Raw genomic sequence first — 21,923 nt, 5'->3', positions numbered from 1 at the left:
TTCCCTCTCAGCTGGGATGGGTTTGCAGCCTTCAGCTTCATTTTGAAACTCTCCAGGCATCTTGAGATTGCACTGCCCAAAGCTGAGAGCAAAATGGCCAATTTTGGGTAGCTCGGTTTTGCCAATTTAAGGAAATTACAGGTAGTCTTTACTTAACTGCATGAATTGGGACTGGAATTTCTATCACTGTCAGAAATGTAAGATGTCACATGACTACATCACTTAGGGATGGAAATTCTGCCACTTCGGGTTGTTATTGTTAAGCAAATCATCAAGAGTTGTTAAGTGAGGAAATCACGTGGTCACCACTTGCAATCTCTACCCAGCTTTGCCATTGATTTTGTTTGTAGGAAGCTGGCAAAGAAGGTCGCAAATTCAATCACATGGAGATGCTACAATGCAGTTTGCGAGATTGGTTCCCAGCACCCTAATCATGATGTTATGACAGTGGGGGCAACTAACATAAGTCCGAGGACTGGTCATAAATACTAGCTCGGCATTTTCAGTTCCAAAGGTCACTGAAGGAGTGGTCATTAAGCAAGCACTATCAGTAAAGGTCAAAGTAAATGTAATTCTCTGTGAAGCTTCATGAATCCATTTTCATTTTTAAATGAGAAAAATAGTCAATTTTCTCTAGAAAATTGTATGAAATGATCTTGCTCTACTGGTCAAGATATTCTTATGCAGTTCTTAGAGATTTGGGGGGGATAGGTATGGTAATTTTTTTGGGGGGTAGGTATGGACTATGGAGGATAGTCCAAAGCAAAAAAAACATGCTGATTCATTGCCTTTAGTATCTTATTGCTCTGATTCTAAAGATCTTTAATTGGGCCAACCTGCATAGATTCCGTCCCAAATAATATGCTGTGGAGCATAATCTGTACTCCAATTTCGGCATTCCTTCTTTCCCTATTTTGGGGATGGGGATCTCTGTCTCTCCATATACTACTCAACTAAAAAATGTTCACCATTTGTGACACCATTTGGTTACACCTGTTAAGAGTTCAACCACCTCTGAAGGCTGACAAATAGTTTAGGAGTGCTCAAATGGCATAGAATGTAGAGATCGTTAGTAATTACTCAGGATGGTAAGAATAAACCTTTCTTCTATGTAGTTAGCTCTGTCAGTATTTCATTCCACTGGTCTGCCTGCAGATTGCTCACAGTTTAAAGTTGTCAGAAACCGTACTGTTGTAAGCTGAAAATACAGCAACTATTTCCATATTGTTCTCAAGCACTTTCAAAATGCTTTGATAGATTTGATCATGAAAACGCAAGCAATATGCGGTGCCCTAAAAACTTACTAGGAAAGTGGCTCTGTTTAATTAGTCATACCAACCACCTCTTTTAGTTTACCTGCTGAACTTGCCAAACTAGTACGTACAGCTAAACATAAATTACAATCTTATTTTACATAAATAGTAAGGTTAGCTTTCAATTGCTATATTGTTTTAAAAGTGAATATGAGAGCTGGATACGGATAGCATACTATGTTTGAACAATAAATTCTATGCAGTATATTTAGCTTATGCACTAATTTTATAAATTTAGATTTATATCAGATAAATCCCCAGGCGCCAGAGTGAATAATAATTTTTAAGGAGGAAGGTCACATCCCTTGACATGATTCACAATGAAGTACAAAACAGAAAGTCATGGAGTTTTTTTTAAAAAGGATAATGATAACGATGTTCATATTAGAATCAGAATCAACATAAAAATTGTTGCTCTGGCAAAGTAGCGCTATTTCATTCTTCTGGGTATGTGATGCATGTACTATATATGAATAAGATCAAAAAAAGGCATTTTATGTTTTTTCAAGATAATTTGGAAATACATTTTTCTTGCCATGTACTGGTTTTGTTTCTTCATTTGTCTTGACTGTTTTGCTTTAAGGCTGATTGAGGAAATATCCAGAAACAATGTTTGAAGAAAATTTCAATGATAAGGGGACAAGAATTTAATTGTCATTTAGTGATAAATTAAATCATGCTATTCTGCAATTTTATGCACAGGAAGAAGGCTGTTTCTCTCATTTGCCAATTTTTATTTTAGCAGAAAAGGGTTTTTTTTTTTGATGACCACACTGAAATATTGTTCTTTTTTGATTTAAGGAATTAGTGGACTACCTACGAATTCATTCACATAGTGCAATTTATGCCACCTCTATGGCTCCTCCTATAGCCGAACAAATTATAAGAGCAATGAAATGTGTCATGGGACTAGATGGGACCACACAAGGTAGGATATTTCACTAACCTGGTCTTGTTTGTATTGAAAATAGATGAAACTGTCATCATAATAGCATATATTGTAAACGTATTTGGTATCATGAATGAAGATGTTTGTTTTCAGACCAAGATATCTGAGTCACATAATTCTCCTTGGAAGACGGTGTGTGCCTTGAAGGATGTTTCGTGTTTTACCTTGTCCCTTGCTCATTCCATGTTTTTATTATCTAATTTACATTAAATATACAAATAATCCTTGATCTACAATTCAGTGACCATTTGAAGTTATGATGGCAGTAAACAAATGGTGATTTCAACTGGTCTTTAGAGCTCCAACCATTCCAGCATCCCCACAGTCACATGACTGTGATCTGGATGCTTGGCAATTTGTTTGTGCTTATGATTAATTGCAGCACCCCACGATCATGTGATCGTCATTTGCAAGCTTTCCTGCCAGGATTCCTAGAGAGTTTATTGGGAAGCTAGCAGTGAAGGTCATCGATTGCTCGGCTGCGGGGTATGTCTCCCACCTGTGCACTCTCCCCGTCCTCTCCGCACTCACACTGCAACAGCCATTCATACACCCTGCTGATTCTCATACACCCTCCTCAACCTGATTTTTTTTTGTGCTGTCTTCAAGTCCCTCATTTTAGGGAAGGATGTTTTTTTTGGGGGGGGGGGTCACCTTAGAGTTCTAAAGATCCCTGGGGGAAGATTATTGGACCCATTTCAGTCTGAGTTCAGACAAGGACCTAGTACTGGGAAAGCTTTGACAATGACATCAGAACCACCACCGACTTCCGCTCCTTCCGTCAAAAACTAAAGACTCACCTGTTTCGACTAGCCGGCTTGGCCCATTCATAGTTTTATCTTACCTCCTGGCAGATATTTTTAATTGGGAATTTTTAGGTTTTAACTTTTCGAGGTATTTTTATATTTTGTATACTGTTTTTAATCGCTTTACTTTATGATACAGTTTTTATAGCCTCCTCATCTAAGTATTTAAGGTTCTATGTATTTATGTATTTACTCTCATGTATTCTGTGTGTTTTAATTTGACTGTACACCGCCCCGAGTCCCTTTTGGGAGAGGGGGCGGTCTAGAAATTTAAAATAAAGTAAAGTAAAGTAAAGTAAATGACCCGCATGGGAATGGGGCAAGCATCCATCCTAGCTCTCTCTGACTTTTCAATGGTTTCTGATACTATCAATCCATTGTATACTTCTGGACTGGCTGTAGGAATTAGAGGTGGGGACACATAGTATTACAGTAGTTCTTTCTTCCTCCAGGTCCAGCTCCTGTCAGTGTTAGTGGGAAGGGAGGAGTCTAGCTCTAGATTGCTGCTATGGTAGCATATCTCAAGGCTTTATTTCCCACATCTGCATGAAACCATTATAACATTTAAGTACCAGGCGTACGTGGTGCCAGCATAGAACAGAACAGAATATTACTTTAGCATAGTGTCTGCTCTGAGCAGAATTATTGTACCATTTCTAAACTGGCACCATGCCATGGAAACTTAATTTACAGGAAGAGTTTGCAATTGATATCATAAAAATAGATTGGTTTAAGTGTTTCTGTATATAAACATTCTTGCCAATGGAGGGCAATATTGTCCTGATTTTTCCAATATCAGAGGATTCTCCCCAAGTCTTTAGTTCAGTACTATTTTTGACAAAAATGCTCTCCTATAACATCTGTGCTGTTGCTGTGAACTCATTGGAACAATGCAGTGGCTCTAATTCACATTACAACACCGAGTGGTCATTTGTATGGTAACATTTCTTTTGTGCACAGGCATCTTTATTTGCTTAAATGCTAAGAATGTTTGAAATGTTTAGAATGTACCTGTTTCTTTTTGTTGTTTGAATAAGGTGTGGCTGTATTACTAAAAAGTGCCTTACTTAGCATTGCAGGCATATGGGGGACTCCTAAATGTAAAAAGCTAGTATGGGAGGGGGTGAGGCTGTAGATCACCTTTTTCAGACAAATTCTTATAATTGCATTTGCCCTGACCCACACAACCATATCTGCTCACCCTCCAACTGGCCAGTGGAAAATCAAAATAGCAGCATTTCCAATAGTTTTCTTTTCTTACATGTTCATCACCCTTCAGATTATTTGGTTGTGATGGGGAGATACAACAACAATGTCTCGACTGGAGAGGGACATTGAGCATCAGGGTGGCAAACAAAGAAGACCTGCTCCACAGTCCCAAAGGAAATGCTACAAAGGCATATTTACAGTGTTTCTTTGGGCTTCTCGAAGTTAATAGATTCAACTCAGCTCGGCTTATGAAGAGTTCTGCAAACGTCATAGTTTTGTGCAGAGATGAGCACAGCCCCTGTATTGGATTAGTTCAACTTTTGCACATGGGTGGAGCCCAGAGTAGAGCAATTCTTGTTGATAAGTATTTTGCTTGTTCTTTTCTGGACAACGTTTTTGGAAATGATTAGCCATTGTTTTCTCTCTATGTCCAAGAGACAGTGACTGGCTCAAAGTCACACAACTGGCTATGTTCGTAAGATAGGACTAGAATTCACAATCTTTAGTTTATAGCTTGATGCTTTTAACCCAGTGGTGGGTTGTAGGCGGTATGCCCCAGTACGGGCATACCGGTGCCTGCCTGGAGCACTGGATACCGTTCCGGTACGGTGCTCCAGAGGGCCCACCCACCCGTCGTCCTTACCTGTCTTTAAAGTCTTAGGTGCTTCCACACACGCGGCGGGTACAGCGCCTGCGTGATGCTCCGCTGAGCAGCTGGAGCATCGCGGAGGCATTGCTGGAGGGTAAGATGCATGCGCGAATGTGCGCGCACGCTGCACACATTCATGTGGAGGACGCCGGGCCCGGTTGCAACTGTACCGGTTGCAACGGAATCCGGAACACACCACTGCTTTAACCACTATACTAAATTGACTCTTTCTTGCTGATGTAGTTTTTATTAAATCTGACTGATATATACTGTATATAAAAGGTATTAGATGTCTTTTTCAGAAACTTTTGAATTGGTCTTGCTCTCATTTGCTATTAACAATATTTGGTGGGGTGGTAATCTATCTTTGGTTTAATGGTGAGATCAGAAGTTTATTTAATCTCTGCCACAGTGGAGGCTTGAGTTCTGCCAAACCATTTTTTATAAAAAGCTTTCTGTTGCAAATATAATCTGCATGTTATCAAGGCAGAGCACATGTTCTCGGTGTATTTCTTAACATTTAGGCAAAACCTAATACTTTTCCATTTTTGTCTGAGTCACTTTTGATTTCTTTAAAACTAAGGATCTTTGTCATGGGTAACTACTGTAAGACGGACAAAAAGTTCTTGCTTTGCGCTAGTACATGTTTTCATGATGTTCTTGAAATAGTCTCAGAGCCAATAAACACCCACCTACAAAATACAAGAGTGTATCATCTTGAGAGCAAGTTATTTGCTTATTAGACTTTTACTTGACAGACTGTAGGGTTGTTATGGGATTGTCTCTTTCTGTATCTGTCTCAAGTTTGGAAGAGCCGCATTCCCTGATTCTCCTCACTGCATCACACCTCAAGTGCCAGGCTTTATCCAGATATGGCAAAAAAATATGTCTATCTGGAAGTTTAACTTTGCATCCAGTTAACAGCTAATTGCAGAAACTTCATAGAATCAGTAAGATTAGAACATCTGCTTTATTGCAGGCAAGGTCATATTTATGCAGAGTATCTGGCTATTGCAGAGCACAAGAATCAAAGGACACACACCCAAAAAAAATTGCGCACCAAACCAGCAGTAATGCCAGTAGCATCCTGCCCCTGAGCAGGTTGATGGTACTCCCTCTTCTTACTCACCCCATTCAGCCACATTGGGGGGGGGGGGTGTTTTAAGTCAGAACAGTTTATCTGAAACCAACCAGAAAAAAAGATAGAGCTTTTATTATAAGCCCTTTTCTTCCCATTTAAATGGTATATTGTAATAGGAATTACACGTTAACAGGAATTATAGTTTTGTAAGATATTTTCTCTATGCCAGTGCCCCATATAGAATTCAGAGCTAGTGCCATTGATAGGAAAGACATACTCTTAACTTTTTAAATAGCTATATTTATAGTAATTACATAAATTCAAGAAGTATTTGTATGTGTGTGGTATATCAATCCAGAATATATAGGCTCTCACAGACATATGGTTCATCCTTATTGGGTTTGTTTGTTTTTTGCACATTCTTTGGGTGTCATCATCACCCATTAAAGATAGTACATTGTTTGGAAGGAATACAGTCCTGAATTTAAAGGATTTAAGTCCCCTCCCATCCCCCAAAAGGAATATAGGCAGAAATTCTTAAATCTCTATTGCCATGTTCTCAGGAAGATCGCTCATTTCAAATATATATTTGGGAAGGAGGAGGTGTGGAGGAGATAACTAGCCCTTCCTTTGACTTCAAACCAGATGTGCTCTCAAGTCTTCAGAGCACTAAGAAATTAAAACCTAAGTATTCCAGCTACAGCTTGAACTTGTAAAAGTGACACATTGAAACCTGCTTCAGGCAAAACACACTCACCATTTGGGCTCCATGTCAAGCCCTTGCTAAGTTACCTTGATTTAATGTTGAGCTGGATCTGGCTACGAGTCTGTAATTGTGTTCAAGCCCTGAGGTTTTTCCAAAGTACCTATCACTGTAATATCTGTTTTTGTGTGTTAAAATAGCTCAGCCAAACATGCATATGGGGGGGGGGGGGAGAGGCTTTCAGTTAAGTGTGTGTGGTCTCTCTGACCGCAAAGACACACAAACAAAAATGAGATGAAAGTGGCAAGGCTGAGGAAGGAGCAACTTACATCCTTTTTATCATCTGGTGCAGAAGTTCCTCTTTCCTTCTCCGCTTGCCTTTCAAACACACACACAAATACACACTATCCCTTCGTAATTCCTTCATGACTGCTCACAATGGTATTGGTGTAAGAAAGGATAAGAGCGTGTTTTGTGTATGTCTCAAAAGAAACAACACTTGCTTGAATGTTTTTCCATAAAAACATAACATTTTTCAGGAATGTCATTTTCAGATTTCTGCTCTTTGCTATGCTTTTTTGCTCTCCGGCAGAGATTTTTGGCATATATACAAAGAATGGGCCAAGGAAAATCCAAATATTCTTATGCATAAATTCAGTCAAGACCATGACAATAACATAATTAATTTAAAATGAAGCATAATCTTATAATAACCAGCAATATGGAACAGTTGGAAGGAGCCATTCATGCAATCAGATCTGACCTTTTGTTCAGTGCAAGAATCCAAGCTAAAGTTTCTCCAAGAAATCCAGCCTCTGTTTGTATCTATCTAGCAAATTGGAATATATCCATTTCCCGGATTATTTGGTTCTACTGTCAAACTGCTCTTACTGTTAGAAAACTTCCTAATATTGAATTGAAGACTGCCTTAAATTACATTTAAAATTAATATTCCATATATTATGCTCTGGGTCAATACAGGACAGTTGATATCCTTCAGTTGCTTGAATAGTTTGTTCATATTTGTCTCTGATCTCAGTCTTATCAGTTGCTATCAAGATGCCTCTATACTATACTTTCAGCCCACCCCGACCAATATGATATCACAGAATGCAACCCAAGATAAGGATTTCCACGTTGGAAATGCAGGCTCCAGCTTAACTTTATCTGTAACACATCAATTCTCTATGAGTGAGATTCCTATAAGGAGTAGCTCTGAAATCTAACCTTCAAATTCTCCTCACAAGATTTAGTGTCCAGGCTCCTGATCTTTTTCATTGTTTTTTCTTTGCACTGTTTATCACTCTGAATACTTCTTAAAGAATAATGAAAAGTTTTACTCTTGTGCCAAAATTATATTAAGGTGGAAACAAACCGACATCTTTGAGAATTGTATTGTTTAGTTGGGGAGAAAAATATTGCTGAAAATATGGGTTTGTGCACAGCTTCCTGGTGTTTTCTCTTGGTCATAGATGTCTCTTTAAATGATTAAGGGAGGAACCAGAGTTTTGAATTTGAAGATGGAGGGAAGGGGTAAGGTAGTAAAGATGGAAGGTTGAAGTATATCTGGTTGAAAACATACGGGCATCTCACACTGGGTAACTGCACATACCTGTATTTGATTTCATATTGCTCTCTACTTATGTCATTACAACTAAAGCAAATATCAAAGCCATGGAATATGAATAAGGCATTACTAAACTTGTGGCAGACACATTGTAAGGTTCTTTGATATATTGGGTTTTTAAATGCTTAGGTGAGTTACTTCAAAAAAATACTCAATCGTGAAAGGCAACATAGAATTAACTAAATAAAAATAAGTTAAGCTTAATTATATTAAATCTCATTTCTTTGATTAGATCTTCTCCAACTATGACATATTTTCGCAATACATTTTCACTCTACTCTTCTCTTCTCTCTTGATAGCCAATGATACTTCTCACCAGTTGGCAATATGTAACACAAAGGAGCTACCTTATTGGTGAATTGACCACAGTAGGTGGAACAATGTTGCAGAATCAATGAGGTGGCATCATGCAAAACAGAGGAAGCAGAGCTTTTCATTTTCTCCTGTGTTAGAGTGAATTTGGGAAATTTCCTTAGACCATTTAAAAACTGGGCAAATATATCTCAGAGTTTATGCTACATTTTTTTCATTTGTTTCCTCCAAGGGCTAATATCCAGGTTTCCAAGTAGATACATCTGATAAATAAAAACATATAATCTGAAAAATTTGGGCCCATTAAAGTCAACCCTGCAGTTAGTATCTAAGACAATTTTTTCCCTCCTATGAAAGGGTTAGCTTTATATGCTGTTTCATTCTAGTGCAGTGGACTTAGACCTAAGGGCCACATGAGATTTAATCCATTAGCTTGAGGCCCACAACACTGTAGTCTTTTCATACACCAGTACAAAAATAAAAAAATAAAAATGAAGCTACTTAAGAACAAGCAGGCTAACAAGCCTCAGTTCTAACTGCAGTAGTACTTTAAGAAGGGATTAACACTGGAGCCATATGGAGCCCTACTTCTCATCCTAAGCTATAGAAAGGAGGAGCTACAGCTGGGATGGTACAAGCAGGCCCTGGACTAAGTGTGACAGGGCCAGGATGGACAGCATGACCTGAAGGGGCAGGTACAGCTAACAACCCTAAAGTTGAGACCCATTAAACTTGGGTGAAAAGTCACGTCTTTGATCTTGCAGTGAAAACAAATTTTCCCTATTTGAGTTATTTCCCATTGCCTGCCCACATTTTTCCTCCTGTTTAAAATGACTTTTGCCATAGGCCATCCTGTTCATGTTGGTTTAAATCAGGGACATACGATGACAGGATTTTTATTGGCTTTTAAAAAAAAATGTTGACAGTGCAGGGACACATGGGACACACTGTGCCCTTCATAACAAATTAACATAGCAAAGCGGAAAATAGTCGTGGGAGTACAACTAGCATAATTCAGGCAGGAGATGAAATGGAGGACCTGGCCTGGTGCCTGGAAGCTGTTCAGGTCTGGATGGGGGAAAACACACTTAGATGCAATCCCAGAATGGCTGTGGATGCACAAGCCAACTGTTTCCAGAGATTGAAATGAATAAATAAATATATACTCATCCACATAAACACACATGTATACATCCACACTGCAGTTTGGTACTGTACCTCCATAGCCCCAAACACATTGATTCATTAACAAATCTTGAAACATTCCTCTGTCCAACAATCAAAGGCACCCTTTAGCCAGGCTCACCAGAGAAAGTAGGGCTGTAACATACTGCATTGCAAGGGAAACAACTTAAAGGAAAGAATGTTGGACAATTGCCTCTTTGTAAATGCAGATCAACTTGGGCAATTTGTGTAGCCAGCAGGAACATAGATCTCTTATGTATGTATATATTTCCAAGTTTTGCCATTTTCTCTATTTCCTTTGAAGATCTCATAAGAGAAAAAAACCATTTTTAAGTATTTAGTTTTACTGGTATTTTCAACTTTTAAAGCAACATTTAAAAAAAATCTTTGAAATCTTTAAGCATTTCATTGTTAAGTACATGTTATAGCAGATGGTTCTTTTGGGTGGGGGGAATAACCCCAAGCTGTTTAGTGGCAGGAAAATTGGGTGGGGACATGAATGGAGTTACTCTGACACAGTTGCTGTTGTTTTGGATCTGTTGCAGAATTTGTCATGCTGAATAGCAACTCTAAACAATAAATAACCTGTCTATATGATATTTGTGTGTGTATGTGTGTGTGTGTGCGCGCGCGTACGTATGTACATACATACATACCAGTGGTGGGATTCAAATAATTTAACAACCGGTTCTCTGCCCTAATAACCAGATGGGTAGGCGTGGCTCGATGGTCATGTGACTGGGTGGGCATGGCCAACTCAATGTCACTCAAGTCAATGGGCGCTTCGCCTTAGCTGTTACAATGTAACAGTGACGTGCGGTGAAGTTTATGGCTGGTGAGGCTGGTGATGTCATCAGGAAGGCGGGGAATTCTTAACAAGGCGCCGGCCATGACTCAGTTTCCAGGGTCCTTTTCGTGAGCGAGCTGGCAGGGAAACGGTAGCCGACGGTCCGAAAAGTCCGTCGCACTTTCTGCTTTCGCGAGCAACTTTCCATAAACCTACCGTTGCTCAGTGCGAGGAAAAGAGCCACTCGCACATGCGCATTCGCCCTGGAACATGAGCTCCGGCGTCAGAACACAACAGAAGGTGGGGAATGGGACCACGTGTGCAGGAGGGAGGCTGAGGCTAGAGGAGCCTCCTGCACGTCCCTCTGTCCTGCACACGTGGTCCCATTCCCCGCCTTCCTGAATCAACATGAAGGGGACGAGGCTCACGCAGTCCCATTCCCTGAGGCTCCTCAGCGCCTTTCCCCTTTTTTTTTCATGATGAGAGCGGTGAGGCTCTGCCTCCCTTGCCTCCCCTGACCGCACGTCCCTGCAATGTAATAAGGCTTAACCGGAGAGGCAGTTTCTGTAAGCAGGGCAATAAAGATGTGGCTAGAAACAACACTAGAATGTTTCCTTCCTGCCCTGTAAAGTGGGAAAAAACAAAAGGAGATTTCTTCCAACAACCGGTTCTCCGAACTGCTTAGAAAGTTAACAACCGGTTCTCTAGAATAGTTGCGAACTGGCTGAATCCCACCACTTATACATACATACGTACATACAGTGCACCTACCTCCTAGTTAGAGGGACACAAGCAACAGTAAGTTGGCTTGCAGTATAGATTCTCCATTAGAAATCTTAAGATTGCATTGAAAGTGAGCATGCTTGCTTGTGCTTATGGCATGCTGGCCAGAATTTGTCAAAACTGACCAGTATTGCTTTTACTGTTAGCAGAGAATGTAGATATGGCACAAATATAACCTAGTCTACATTGTCTTTAGATGGTGGAAAGCATTATGTGAAAACCTCAAAAAATTAAAGCCATCATAGGCAGCAGATATCAGTGTTTAGAGGCCCATCTGACATGCGGAGATTACAACATGGAAGAATTAGGCAAAAGGTATTAATTAATTAATAATTACTTAACTGAAACAAAATAGATATATGCGGTGTTTGAGAAACTACGAAAAAGAGGATGGGACTCAGCCTTCATTCAAGATCTGTTAGCATCAGATCTTGTGGAATCGACAAATATATATGGGGAAAGATGGTGTGAGTGAAAGAAAAAGCTAAATTATATTCCAGAAAATATGAATTGGTGGCATCTGTTGTAGATGTATGGAAATAGGAATCCATAGGTTGATGGTAATTTGTACTCCAAATGATGAGTGGATGCAATCAGGCATGGATGGATGGTTTTTGTTGGATGATATGGCACTAAGATGAAAACGTGGTCAAGCCATTTGGACAATAAACATAAATTAATATGGTGATCTGTGAAATACCTGCGTTAAAAAGTGTGTTTTAGTTCTGAATATATGATTTAAACATTGGTCTATACGTACACATGGCAAAATAATGAATCAGACAATACAAGTACTAGTAAAAGACGGAGAAAATTAGTAAAGGATGCAAATGTGATGAGCATTTCTGAAAATGGGACAGGCCTTTTTGATAGTTTCAGGAGTGGATTTTGAGAGAAATGGTCATGAAAGTAAATGTACAAATGCTGATAGAATAATAGTGAGTGGTATATTAATCTAAGCAAAAATGCATATCAGAGTATAGTTCTGTGAATTTTGTTACATGGCAGCAAGTGTTAAATATGCTTTAACTCTATAACTGGTTGCAGTAAAATCTGTAGACAGGAACTTTCAGAATTTACATTACCCCAATTCCACTTTCTTCTCCCTCTACCACCAGGTCAGTCATGACCTTCATTTTGTCTATTGAATCAGGACAACACAAAGTACTTGACTCTCCACAATTATTATGACTTTGCAAAGCCATGTCAAGCATACAGAGCCATGTTAATAACATTCCATGTTGAAGACCCCAAAACAGAGAAAACATGATGCGTTTATTATCAAGTACCAAAGAACTCTAGAAATGCAAAAAAATTGGTTATAAAGAAGGCCAAAGACAAAAATACACATACTATGTTGAACCTGTTAACTGCAAAAACATAGCCTTCAACTAACTCTAGTTGTCTTCCTCTTGAACCTAATCCATATTACAGGTAGTCCTCGACTTACAACTGTTCATTTAGTGACCGTTCAAAGTTACAACGGAACTGAAAAAAATGACTTATGATCGTTTTTCACATTAAAACCTTTATAGCATCCTCATGATCTTGTGATCAGAGTTCATTTGCTTGGCAGCTGGTTCATACTTACGGCTATTACTGTGTCCCAAGGTCATGTGATCACTTTTTTCAAGCTTTTGACAAGCAAAGTCAATGGGGAAGCCAGATTCACTTAATGACCAAGTTACTAACTTACCAACTGCAGTGATTCACTTAACTACTGTGGCAAGAAAGGTCGTAAAATGGGGCAAGACTCACTTAACAAATGTCTCACTTAACAGCAGACACTTTGGGTTGAATTGTGGTTGTAAATCGAGGACTACCTATACAGAGTTGAATTATTCCATCTGCTTACTCTCTTGCTAAATCATGACTGTTGCTATACTCAAAAAAATCAATGCTAAAAAAATCCTATTAACCTCTACATTCCTTAATTTCTTCCATAACCTCCCCCCTTTGGTAAATGAAAGAAGCATTCAGCAGATCATTTCATTTAGATGTCATTCACATAGGGTGAAGATCAGTATCTTTTTTTGGCAGGTTACAGTATATATATATTTAAAGCTAGCACAGCCTATGAAAGGCTGAAAGGCCATTCTACGCCCATGGCTACTCATCCATTTCAACCCCAGGCTTCCAATAGTCGATTCTATCACAAGCTACTGTACCTATTTATGCTTATGGGGGATGTAGATGGTAGATCTGGAGGCCAAAAAAAAAAAAGAATTGAATAATGAGTGGCAATGTTGCAAACATCACCATCCCATAAACATAGCATATAGCCAGGAAGTAATCCAGCTCTATAAAGATGTGACAAAGTAAACATTGCTGTGACAGCATTCAATAGGTACAACTGGAAATTTCCAAGAGTCTACAGCTTTCATGTTGGTAAAAAAAAAAAAGTGGTTTTCTAAGATTAAGATCTTTTCCTGGAAGAGGGGAACTTGTGGTTAAGAAGCCCCTTATGGCTCTATATGTGACATTTGGGCTCCTCGATTTCTTTGTGGTTGCCCTAGATTCATACTTCAGAAGAGTTATTTTTGACCACATCCTCACACATGCTAACTACTAGGGTCAAGCATTGTAAGATCATGGCAGCTGTCTTGCTCCTTTATTCCATATGTTCCTTATAGACTTTTATTGTTGTTCTCTTTATTTTAATTCAGCTAAGACATAAATAATTCCAAAGTATTCTCATTAAAAAAAAACTTCCAAGCTTAAAAAGAATGAATGTCCACCATTACTTTTATAAGAAAAAAAACCCCGTAAACTTCTGTTAGTTCTTGGTTAAACCATTGCCCAAATTTGTTCCCCTCCCCCCCCAAATGTTGTATGAATTGCTTGTGTTACCCTCTTTTAGTATTGAGGTTCTTCCTAGGGATTTCTAGAAGAGCATTCCCCAACGATGCGATTCTTGTCATCTTTAACTAGCACATTATTTAGCTGTGCTGGCTTGGGATGAAGAGAGTTGAAGTTCAGCCCATCCAAGGGGAACTAATTAAAGAAGGCTGCTATAGAATATTGGCTATCTGGATGTTGTCAATAAATACATCCCACTTGCGTGAAACAATTTACAAGAATTGAGGCTGCAGTTCTGTGCCCTTTTACTTAAAAGAAAGTTTTTTGAATTCAGTAGGACTTACTCCTGACAGGTAGATATATTTGGTATTGTGTTATTAGATACCATGTACCAGTTAGATATCAGTATTATGTCACTTCAACTGGCAAGGGTTTTTTTTTTTTTTGATAATTTTAGGGTAATTGTATGGGTTATCTTTCCTTCCTTTCTTTCAGTTTAGGAATATCTTTGTCTCAGTGGTGAAATTCATTTTTTTTACTACCAGTTCTGTGGGCATGGCTTGATTGGCATAGTAGGGGAAGGATGCTGCAAAATCTCCATTCCGACCCCACTCTGGGGCCAGCCAGAGGTGGCATTTGTTGGTTTCCCAAACTATTCAAAATTTCTGCTACCGGTTCTCCAGAACCTATCAGAACCTGCTGGATTTAATGCATGGAAAATAACCTTCTGATCTATTTAGTGTAATTTGTATGGGACAGTAGTTACTGCTTAAGGATAATTTTTTCTGACTTTAAACTATTCTTATCTCAGTCTTATCAGTTGATATCAAAGATGTTTCTAAACTATACTTTCAACCCACCCTGACCAATATGATATTACAGAATGCAACCCAAGACAAGGATTTCCATGTTGGAAATGCAGGCTCCAGCTTAACTTTATCTGTAACATGCCAATTCTCTATGAGTAAGATTCCTACAAGGAGTAGCTCAGTTGTGGAAGGAACATATTATCCAATGCTCTGAGCAGTGTTTTTTCAAACTCAGCAACTTTAAGATCTGTAGACTCTAAGTCCCACATCTTAAAGTTGCCAAGTATGGAAAACATTGCTCTAGATGTTGTTGAATTGTGGCACCAAGAAGCCACCTTTAGCTTATAAAGTCTATGGTAAAAGGAACTTGGAATTAGATTTCAGCAATATCTTAAAAAGGTTATGTTTATTGATTTATCTTGGGGAGGTGGAGTTTTAAACATTTCTCCCAAATCATGTGATCATATTTCTGATAGAGGAGAATATTTTGTAGCTCAGGGGTTGAAATGAGGGGTCCTTGATCATATCCGTGTGCAACAGCTATATGTACCGACCAAAGTAACACAAACATAAAGGATAGATAACTGTCCTAATTAACAGTTGTCTCTTAATTAAGTGCATATGATTAGTGGTATATGTGTCTTAGTGGCATATAAGTGCTTTGAAAACCAGAGGATGTTAAGTACCTTATTTCTCAAGCCAAAGTAGATGAAAGGAAGTTTGACCAAGATTGCACTAATTACTGATTTTTAAATAACAACATCAAAAACGAAATATAAAGGAATGCCAAATAGTCTGGCTTGACATTGGGCCTAAGAGAAGTACTAATTACAAAGAGCAGCAGAGACATTGTAAAATAATAATAATACTTGCCAAGGTGGAGCAGGATGTGCTTGTGGATTGCTTCTCTAGAAAGAATGAATTGGCTATAATGGCAATTGTCAAAGTGACATCCTTAAAGAGAAATATTCAGTCAAGACTGTTTAAAAAATTCAGGGATACCACAGGAACTGTTGTGTGATGTGCAAAGGCTGCCTGCAAGCTCTTGCAAAATGCTTAGGACTATCTGTTTAGTAGCTAACATTAAACGTAATCCAGAAAAAAGTATTCTAGAGGATGAAAATGCTAGCAAGAACACCACATTGTCAAGAGAAGATGAAATACATTTTATCTCCAATAAAAGGTATAGTTGTTTTTTTTTAATGGCCTGAATTTATTCCAAAACTAATTTTGTCCATTTGTGATGTTCCTGGAGTCTAGAATATGTATCTTCTGATCTGATGGCATTATAATCATCAACAGTTTTAGTAAAGTCTTATAGATATCATATGACATGGAGAACTTAACTTCAAGATTAAAGAGTGAAAAAAACTCAGAACCAATCAGAATAGTGCTTGTGTATTTCTTGTTCTCATCTTACTCTTGTTTAGACTGCTTTACAGAAAGAATTCAAGAGTACTTTAGTCTACTGGGTAAGACACATATGCCACTGATAGAGCATATCTATCCCTCTCACATTTTATCCTGCACATTCTGAGATGCTCAGGACAACTTGCATGGATTAATTGTGCTTTACTTTTGCAATGCCTGTAACAAATACAGGTAGTCCACAACTAACAACAATACATTTAGTGACTGTTCAAAGTTCCAATGGCACTGAAAAGAGTGACCTATGACTGATTTTCACAGTTATGACCATTGCACCATCCCTATGGTCATATAGTCAAAATTCAGATGCTTTGCAACTGGTTCATACTTAGGGCCGTTGCTGTGTCCCAGGGTCATGTGATCACATTTTGCAACCTTCTGACAAGGAAAGTCAATGGGGAAGCCATATTCACTTAACAACCCGTTTACTAACTTATCAACTGCAGTGATTCTCTTAACAACTGTGGCAAGAAAGGTCGTGAAATGGGGCAAAACTCACTTAACAAATGTCTCGCTTAACCACAGAAATGTTGGGCTCAATTGCGGTCGTAAGTCAAAGGCTACCTGTAATCTTAGAAGATAGCCTTGGCTCTGAATATCCCTATGACGGTATGCTAAAACTCCCAGTGCATGAACCAAGACGCTATTCACAAGCTTAGTTCCACAAATCGTTTCTCTATGCTGATTTTGTTATATAGTTATTGTCAGGATAGCACATGTGTAACACCATATACTGTACAAGGGGCGGGGCCTTCATTTCTGGCTGATAATCACTGAACTAAACCAAAATTCCTTAATCGTGGAAAGTAATTACAGTCCTTGATCCTAATCAGAAATAGTGTTCAGTAGCTTAGCTGCACGTATCAGCATAAGGTATCTGCTGAGCCAGCTATAATGACCATGAAAACACTAGAAAAATTTGCTCTAAGGCCAGAGTGCAAATAGAGCTCCTCTCTTTAAATCTTTATCTCAGCCATATCTTTTGCAAAGCTCATGCAGCTGCTTTGAATTCTGCTTCCTGATGGCTGCTTCCTGACATATATTTGCACACACAGCCATTGCACAGAAGAAATGCTTTGTGCATCCCTAAGCCGGACCTCGCGGGAATAACAGAGACCTGGTTGGGCCACGAGGGAGGTCTTCCCCTCGTGGAAATGTGCCCACCAGGCTACCAAGCATTTCATCAGCCCCGGGCCCAGGGAAGGGGCGGTGGGGTGGCAGTAATTATTCGGGAGGACTTAGAGCCGAGGGAGTCTACTGCACCACAGACGTCCGGATGTGAATCCCTTGTTGTGAAATGGGGCCCTGGGAGACAGTTGGGCCTGCTGATAGTATACCTGGCTCCTCGCTATACATCAGCGGCCCTGCCTGAACTCCTCGAGCTGATCGCATCGGTGGCGGTTGAGACCCCCAAACTTTTAGTGATGGGGGATTTTAACCTGCCATCGATGGGAGAAGCATCAGAGGGGGTTTGGGAGTTCATGGCTTCCATGACAGCCATGGACCTGACTCAAATGATTCAGGGCCCGACACACGAGGGAGGACACACTCTGGACCTCGTTTTTGTCTCTGGCCAGTGGTTGAGTGATCTGGGAGGAGGGGACTTAACCATCACTCCCCTGTCATGGTCAGATCACTCACTCCTTCGTCTTGACTTCCCTGGTGCTACCTCCCGCTGCGGGGAGGCGGAACCGGAAAGCACTAGATGGTTCCGCCCCAGGCGCCTGATGGAACCAGATAGGTTCCAGACGGAGCTTGGGCCACCTCCTGTAACCTTGACCCGCCCCCGGGTAGAGGACCTGGTGGTCGCGTGGAATAATGCAACTTCCGGGGCCTTGAACCGGGTGGCGCCTTTGCGGCCTCTCCGGCGGCAACGATCCACCCTGGCCCCTTGGTTTACCGAGGAGCTGAGGGTGATGAAATGCCACAAGAGACGTCTAGAGAGTCGTTGGAGATCCTCTCGTTCCGAACTTGATCGAACACAGGCACGAGCCCATTTAAGGACGTACCTTGTGGCATTGAGAGTGGCCAAACGCCAATATTGTGCCACTCTCATTGCATCCGCAGAGAACCGCCCTGCCGCCCTGTTTCGGGTGTCCCGCTCCCTCTTGTTTCAGAGGCCGCGGGAGGCCCCTCTACAGGGTAGAGCAGAGGAATTTGGGAAATATCTGCAGGATAAAATCGCTCAAATTCGGAAGGATTGGGTCCCTGTTAGTGGTCCAATGGAGACATCCGTGGCGAGTCTTGAGGAATCGACCTGGGAGGAGTTTGACTTGGTTGCCATCGAGGATTTGGACAGAATGCGTGGACGACTGTGACCCACCACATGTTTATTGGACCTGTGCCCCTCCTGGCTTGTACTGGCATCCTGGGAGGTTACACGAGACTAGCTCCTGGACCTAGTGAACGCCTCGCTGAGCGAGGGGTCTCTCCCGGCCGCCTTGAAAGAGGCGGTGGTGAGACCCTTGCTCAAGAAGCCTTCCCTGGACCCTTTGGAGCTGGCCAATTATCGTCCTGTCTCCAACCTTCCCTTTTTGGCGAAGGTTGTAGAGAGTGTGGTAGCCTACCAGTTTCCACGGCATCTGGAGGAAAATGATTATCTAGACCCGCGCCAGTCCGGCTTCCGCCCCGGTCACAGCACGGAGACGGCCTTGGTCACGTTGGTGGATGATCTCTGGAGGGCCAGAGATAGAGGTTGTTCCTCTATCCTGGTCCTATTAGACCTCTCGGCGGCTTTTGATACCATCGACCATGGTATCCTGCTGCGCCGCCTGGAGGTGTTGGGGGTCCGGGGCACCGTTTTGCGGTGGTTCGGCTCCTACCTTTCTGGCCGGACGCAGCGTGTGTTGGCAGGGGAGGAGAGGTGCCACAGGGGTCAGTCCTCTCGCCACTCCTGTTCAACACATATATGAAGCCGCTGGGTGAGATCATCCGTGGTTTCGGGGTGGGATACCATCTGTACGCTGATGATACTCAGCTGTACTTTTCCACCCCGAACCACCCCAACGAGGCCATCGAAGTGATGTCCCGGTGTGTGGAAGCCGTACGGATCTGGATGGATGACAACCGACTCAAACTCAACCCCTCCAAGACGGAGTGGCTGTGGGTACCGGCTCCCCGGTTCAGCCAATTAATTCCATCATTGGCCATCGGGGGCATTCAACTTGCCCCCGTGGAGCGGGCACGCAATTTGGGCGTCCTCCTGGATGCCCGGCTGTCCATGGATGACCATGTGACAGCCGTGGCAAGGGGGGCGTTCCACCAGGTTCGCCTGGTGTGCCAATTGCGCCCCCTACTGGACCGGGACGCCTTACGCACAGTCACTAATGCGCTGGTGACGTCTCGCTTGGACTACTGTAACGCTCTCTACATGGGGCTTCCCTTGAAATGCACCCGGAGGCTACAGTTGGTCCAGAACGCAGCCGCGCGGGTAATTATGGGGAGTACTAGGTACTCCCATGTGACACCATTCCTGCGCGAGCTGCACTGGCTTCCTGTGGTCTATCGGGTGCGTTTCAAGGTTTTGATAACAATCTTTAAAGCGCTCCATGGCTTAGGACCTAGTTACTTGCGGGATCGTATTCTGCCCCATACATCCCTGCGACCAATCCGCTCGCACAGAGAGGGCCTCCTCCAGGTGCCGTCCACCAGACAGTGTCGAGGGGCGGCGCCTAGGAGTAGAGCCTTCTCTGTGGCAGGCCCAGCCCTGTGGAATGACCTCCCCCCAGATATTAGGAATACCTCTGACCTCCGCTCCTTTCGTGTAAAGCTCAAGACCCACCTTTTTCAAGTTGCTGGCCTGGCTCAACTTTGATCCAACTATATCGCTCCTGACGGGTTTTTTATTTGGGGTATTTTAATTGTATTCAATTTATTTAGCGGTTTTTAAACATTGTGTTTTAACTTGTTTTTATCTATCAGTTCACCTCCTCCTTGTATATGTCGTATATATGTCTTGGTATATGTTTTGTTATATGTATGTCGATATATTTATTTCCTATGTTTTGTTGTACGCCGCCCCGAGTCCTTCGGGAGAGGGTGCGGCTAAGAAATAAATATTATTATTATTATTATTATTATTATTATTATTATTATTATTATTATTATTATTATTATTATTACATGCAAGTAGCCTTAAAGTTAGGATCATTTATTTGACTGTTCGGTATTATGATGGCAGTGAAGGGAATTGTGACCAGTCCTCAATGTTCCAGCCATTGCAGCAGCCCCGCAGTCATGTAAACAAAATTTAACTGCTTAGCAATCTGTTTGCACTAATGACTGGTTGCAGCATCCTGCGGGCACATGATCTTGGACCTTCCTGCCAGCTTCCCACAAAGTCAGTGCGGAAAGCTGGCAGTGAAAATCACAAGTCACTTGAATAAATCTTCTCTCTACTGATCTTTCTTCACTTGTACGCATCTGTACCTTCCTTTCTCAGCCTACCTGCTGAATACATGCAAGCATTCATCAATACCCTTTTTTTCTGGGCGTCCCTGTGCTCGCATACTGAAGACCCTCTGCACCCTATCTCTCTGGTCTCCTTGTACTCGTATACACATACATACGCCCTGTACCCTATTTCCCCTTTCTCCTTGTGCTCATGCACATGCATACTGTGCCCTCTTTCTTTTGTGGCCCCCCAGCAGAGCTGGCAGCAGAGTCAGACAGTGAGGAGGTTGGGGAGGAACATGGACCAGTCCTGGGGGTTGAAGAAAGCTCAGACGAGGGCTCAGTGTCAGAGGCAGAGAGGGAGCTAGACATCAGCGAGAAAGAGGAACAGCTGGAACCTGTTCCCAGTGTGTGCAAGCGCAGAGCTGCCAGAAGACAAGAACAAGTAAGAAAGCAGGGTCGACTTAAGAGTAAAGCCACACCTTGCAGGTGATTGGCCCCTCCCATAGGAAACAAAAGAGGAGCGAACTGGGAGTGGGCATTTGCAGGAAACAATTTGTTAATTCGGTCGTGTTACGAGTGGAAAGTTCTGTTTGTAACTATAAGGGACTCAGTGCCACATTTGGCCTTGCCCTGCGTTTGGAAACTACTTATTTGGCAGCTCACCAAACGGGATAAGGTTCGTATTTGATAAACATTCCTCTGAAAAACTATTTGCTAAGCCTTTCTGACTGTGAATGAAAGGAGTTCACAGTCTTGTAAATAAAAGGGGTTTGGCCAGGACCAAGACTCTGCTTCTTGCTGTTTAAGAGAGCCTGGGTCAGAACACTTTCCTTGGCTTCCCTGCACACGTATACATGCATGACCTCATCCTGCACCCTCTCCTCTGCCTCCCTGACCATACGCCACACTGGGGCACCATCACATACACCCTAATTCACACGTGACTTCCACAGGCTGCCTCCCCTTCCCTGCAGTATCCCCCGAGCTCCTTACCTGGAACTCTCTTTGCTTTCCATTTAACAACCCGCATACTGTATCTTGGGGTTACTGCACCAATTGGGACTGACTCAATTTCCCTCACTAAGCAA

General features: G+C 41.6%; 1 protein-coding gene across 1 annotated transcript in view; it reads left to right on the top strand.

Moving 5' to 3' along the window:
- Positions 1–21,923, top strand: part of SPTLC3 (serine palmitoyltransferase long chain base subunit 3) — a 100,151-nt gene that overhangs the window by 69,110 nt on the left and 9,118 nt on the right. Inside the window, exon 9 of the mRNA XM_081943684.1 lies at positions 2,115–2,241. Coding sequence (XP_081799810.1) covers positions 2,115–2,241 — 127 coding nt within the window. The remainder of the gene's footprint in view (positions 1–2,114; positions 2,242–21,923) is intronic.

This window comes from Natrix helvetica (assembly GCF_964273705.1).
Source record: "Natrix helvetica genome assembly, chromosome: 2".
Taxonomy (NCBI): Eukaryota; Metazoa; Chordata; class Lepidosauria; order Squamata; family Natricidae; genus Natrix; species Natrix helvetica.
Note: the sequence above shows the minus strand (reverse complement) of the source record. Positions and strands in the feature narration are given on the sequence as shown.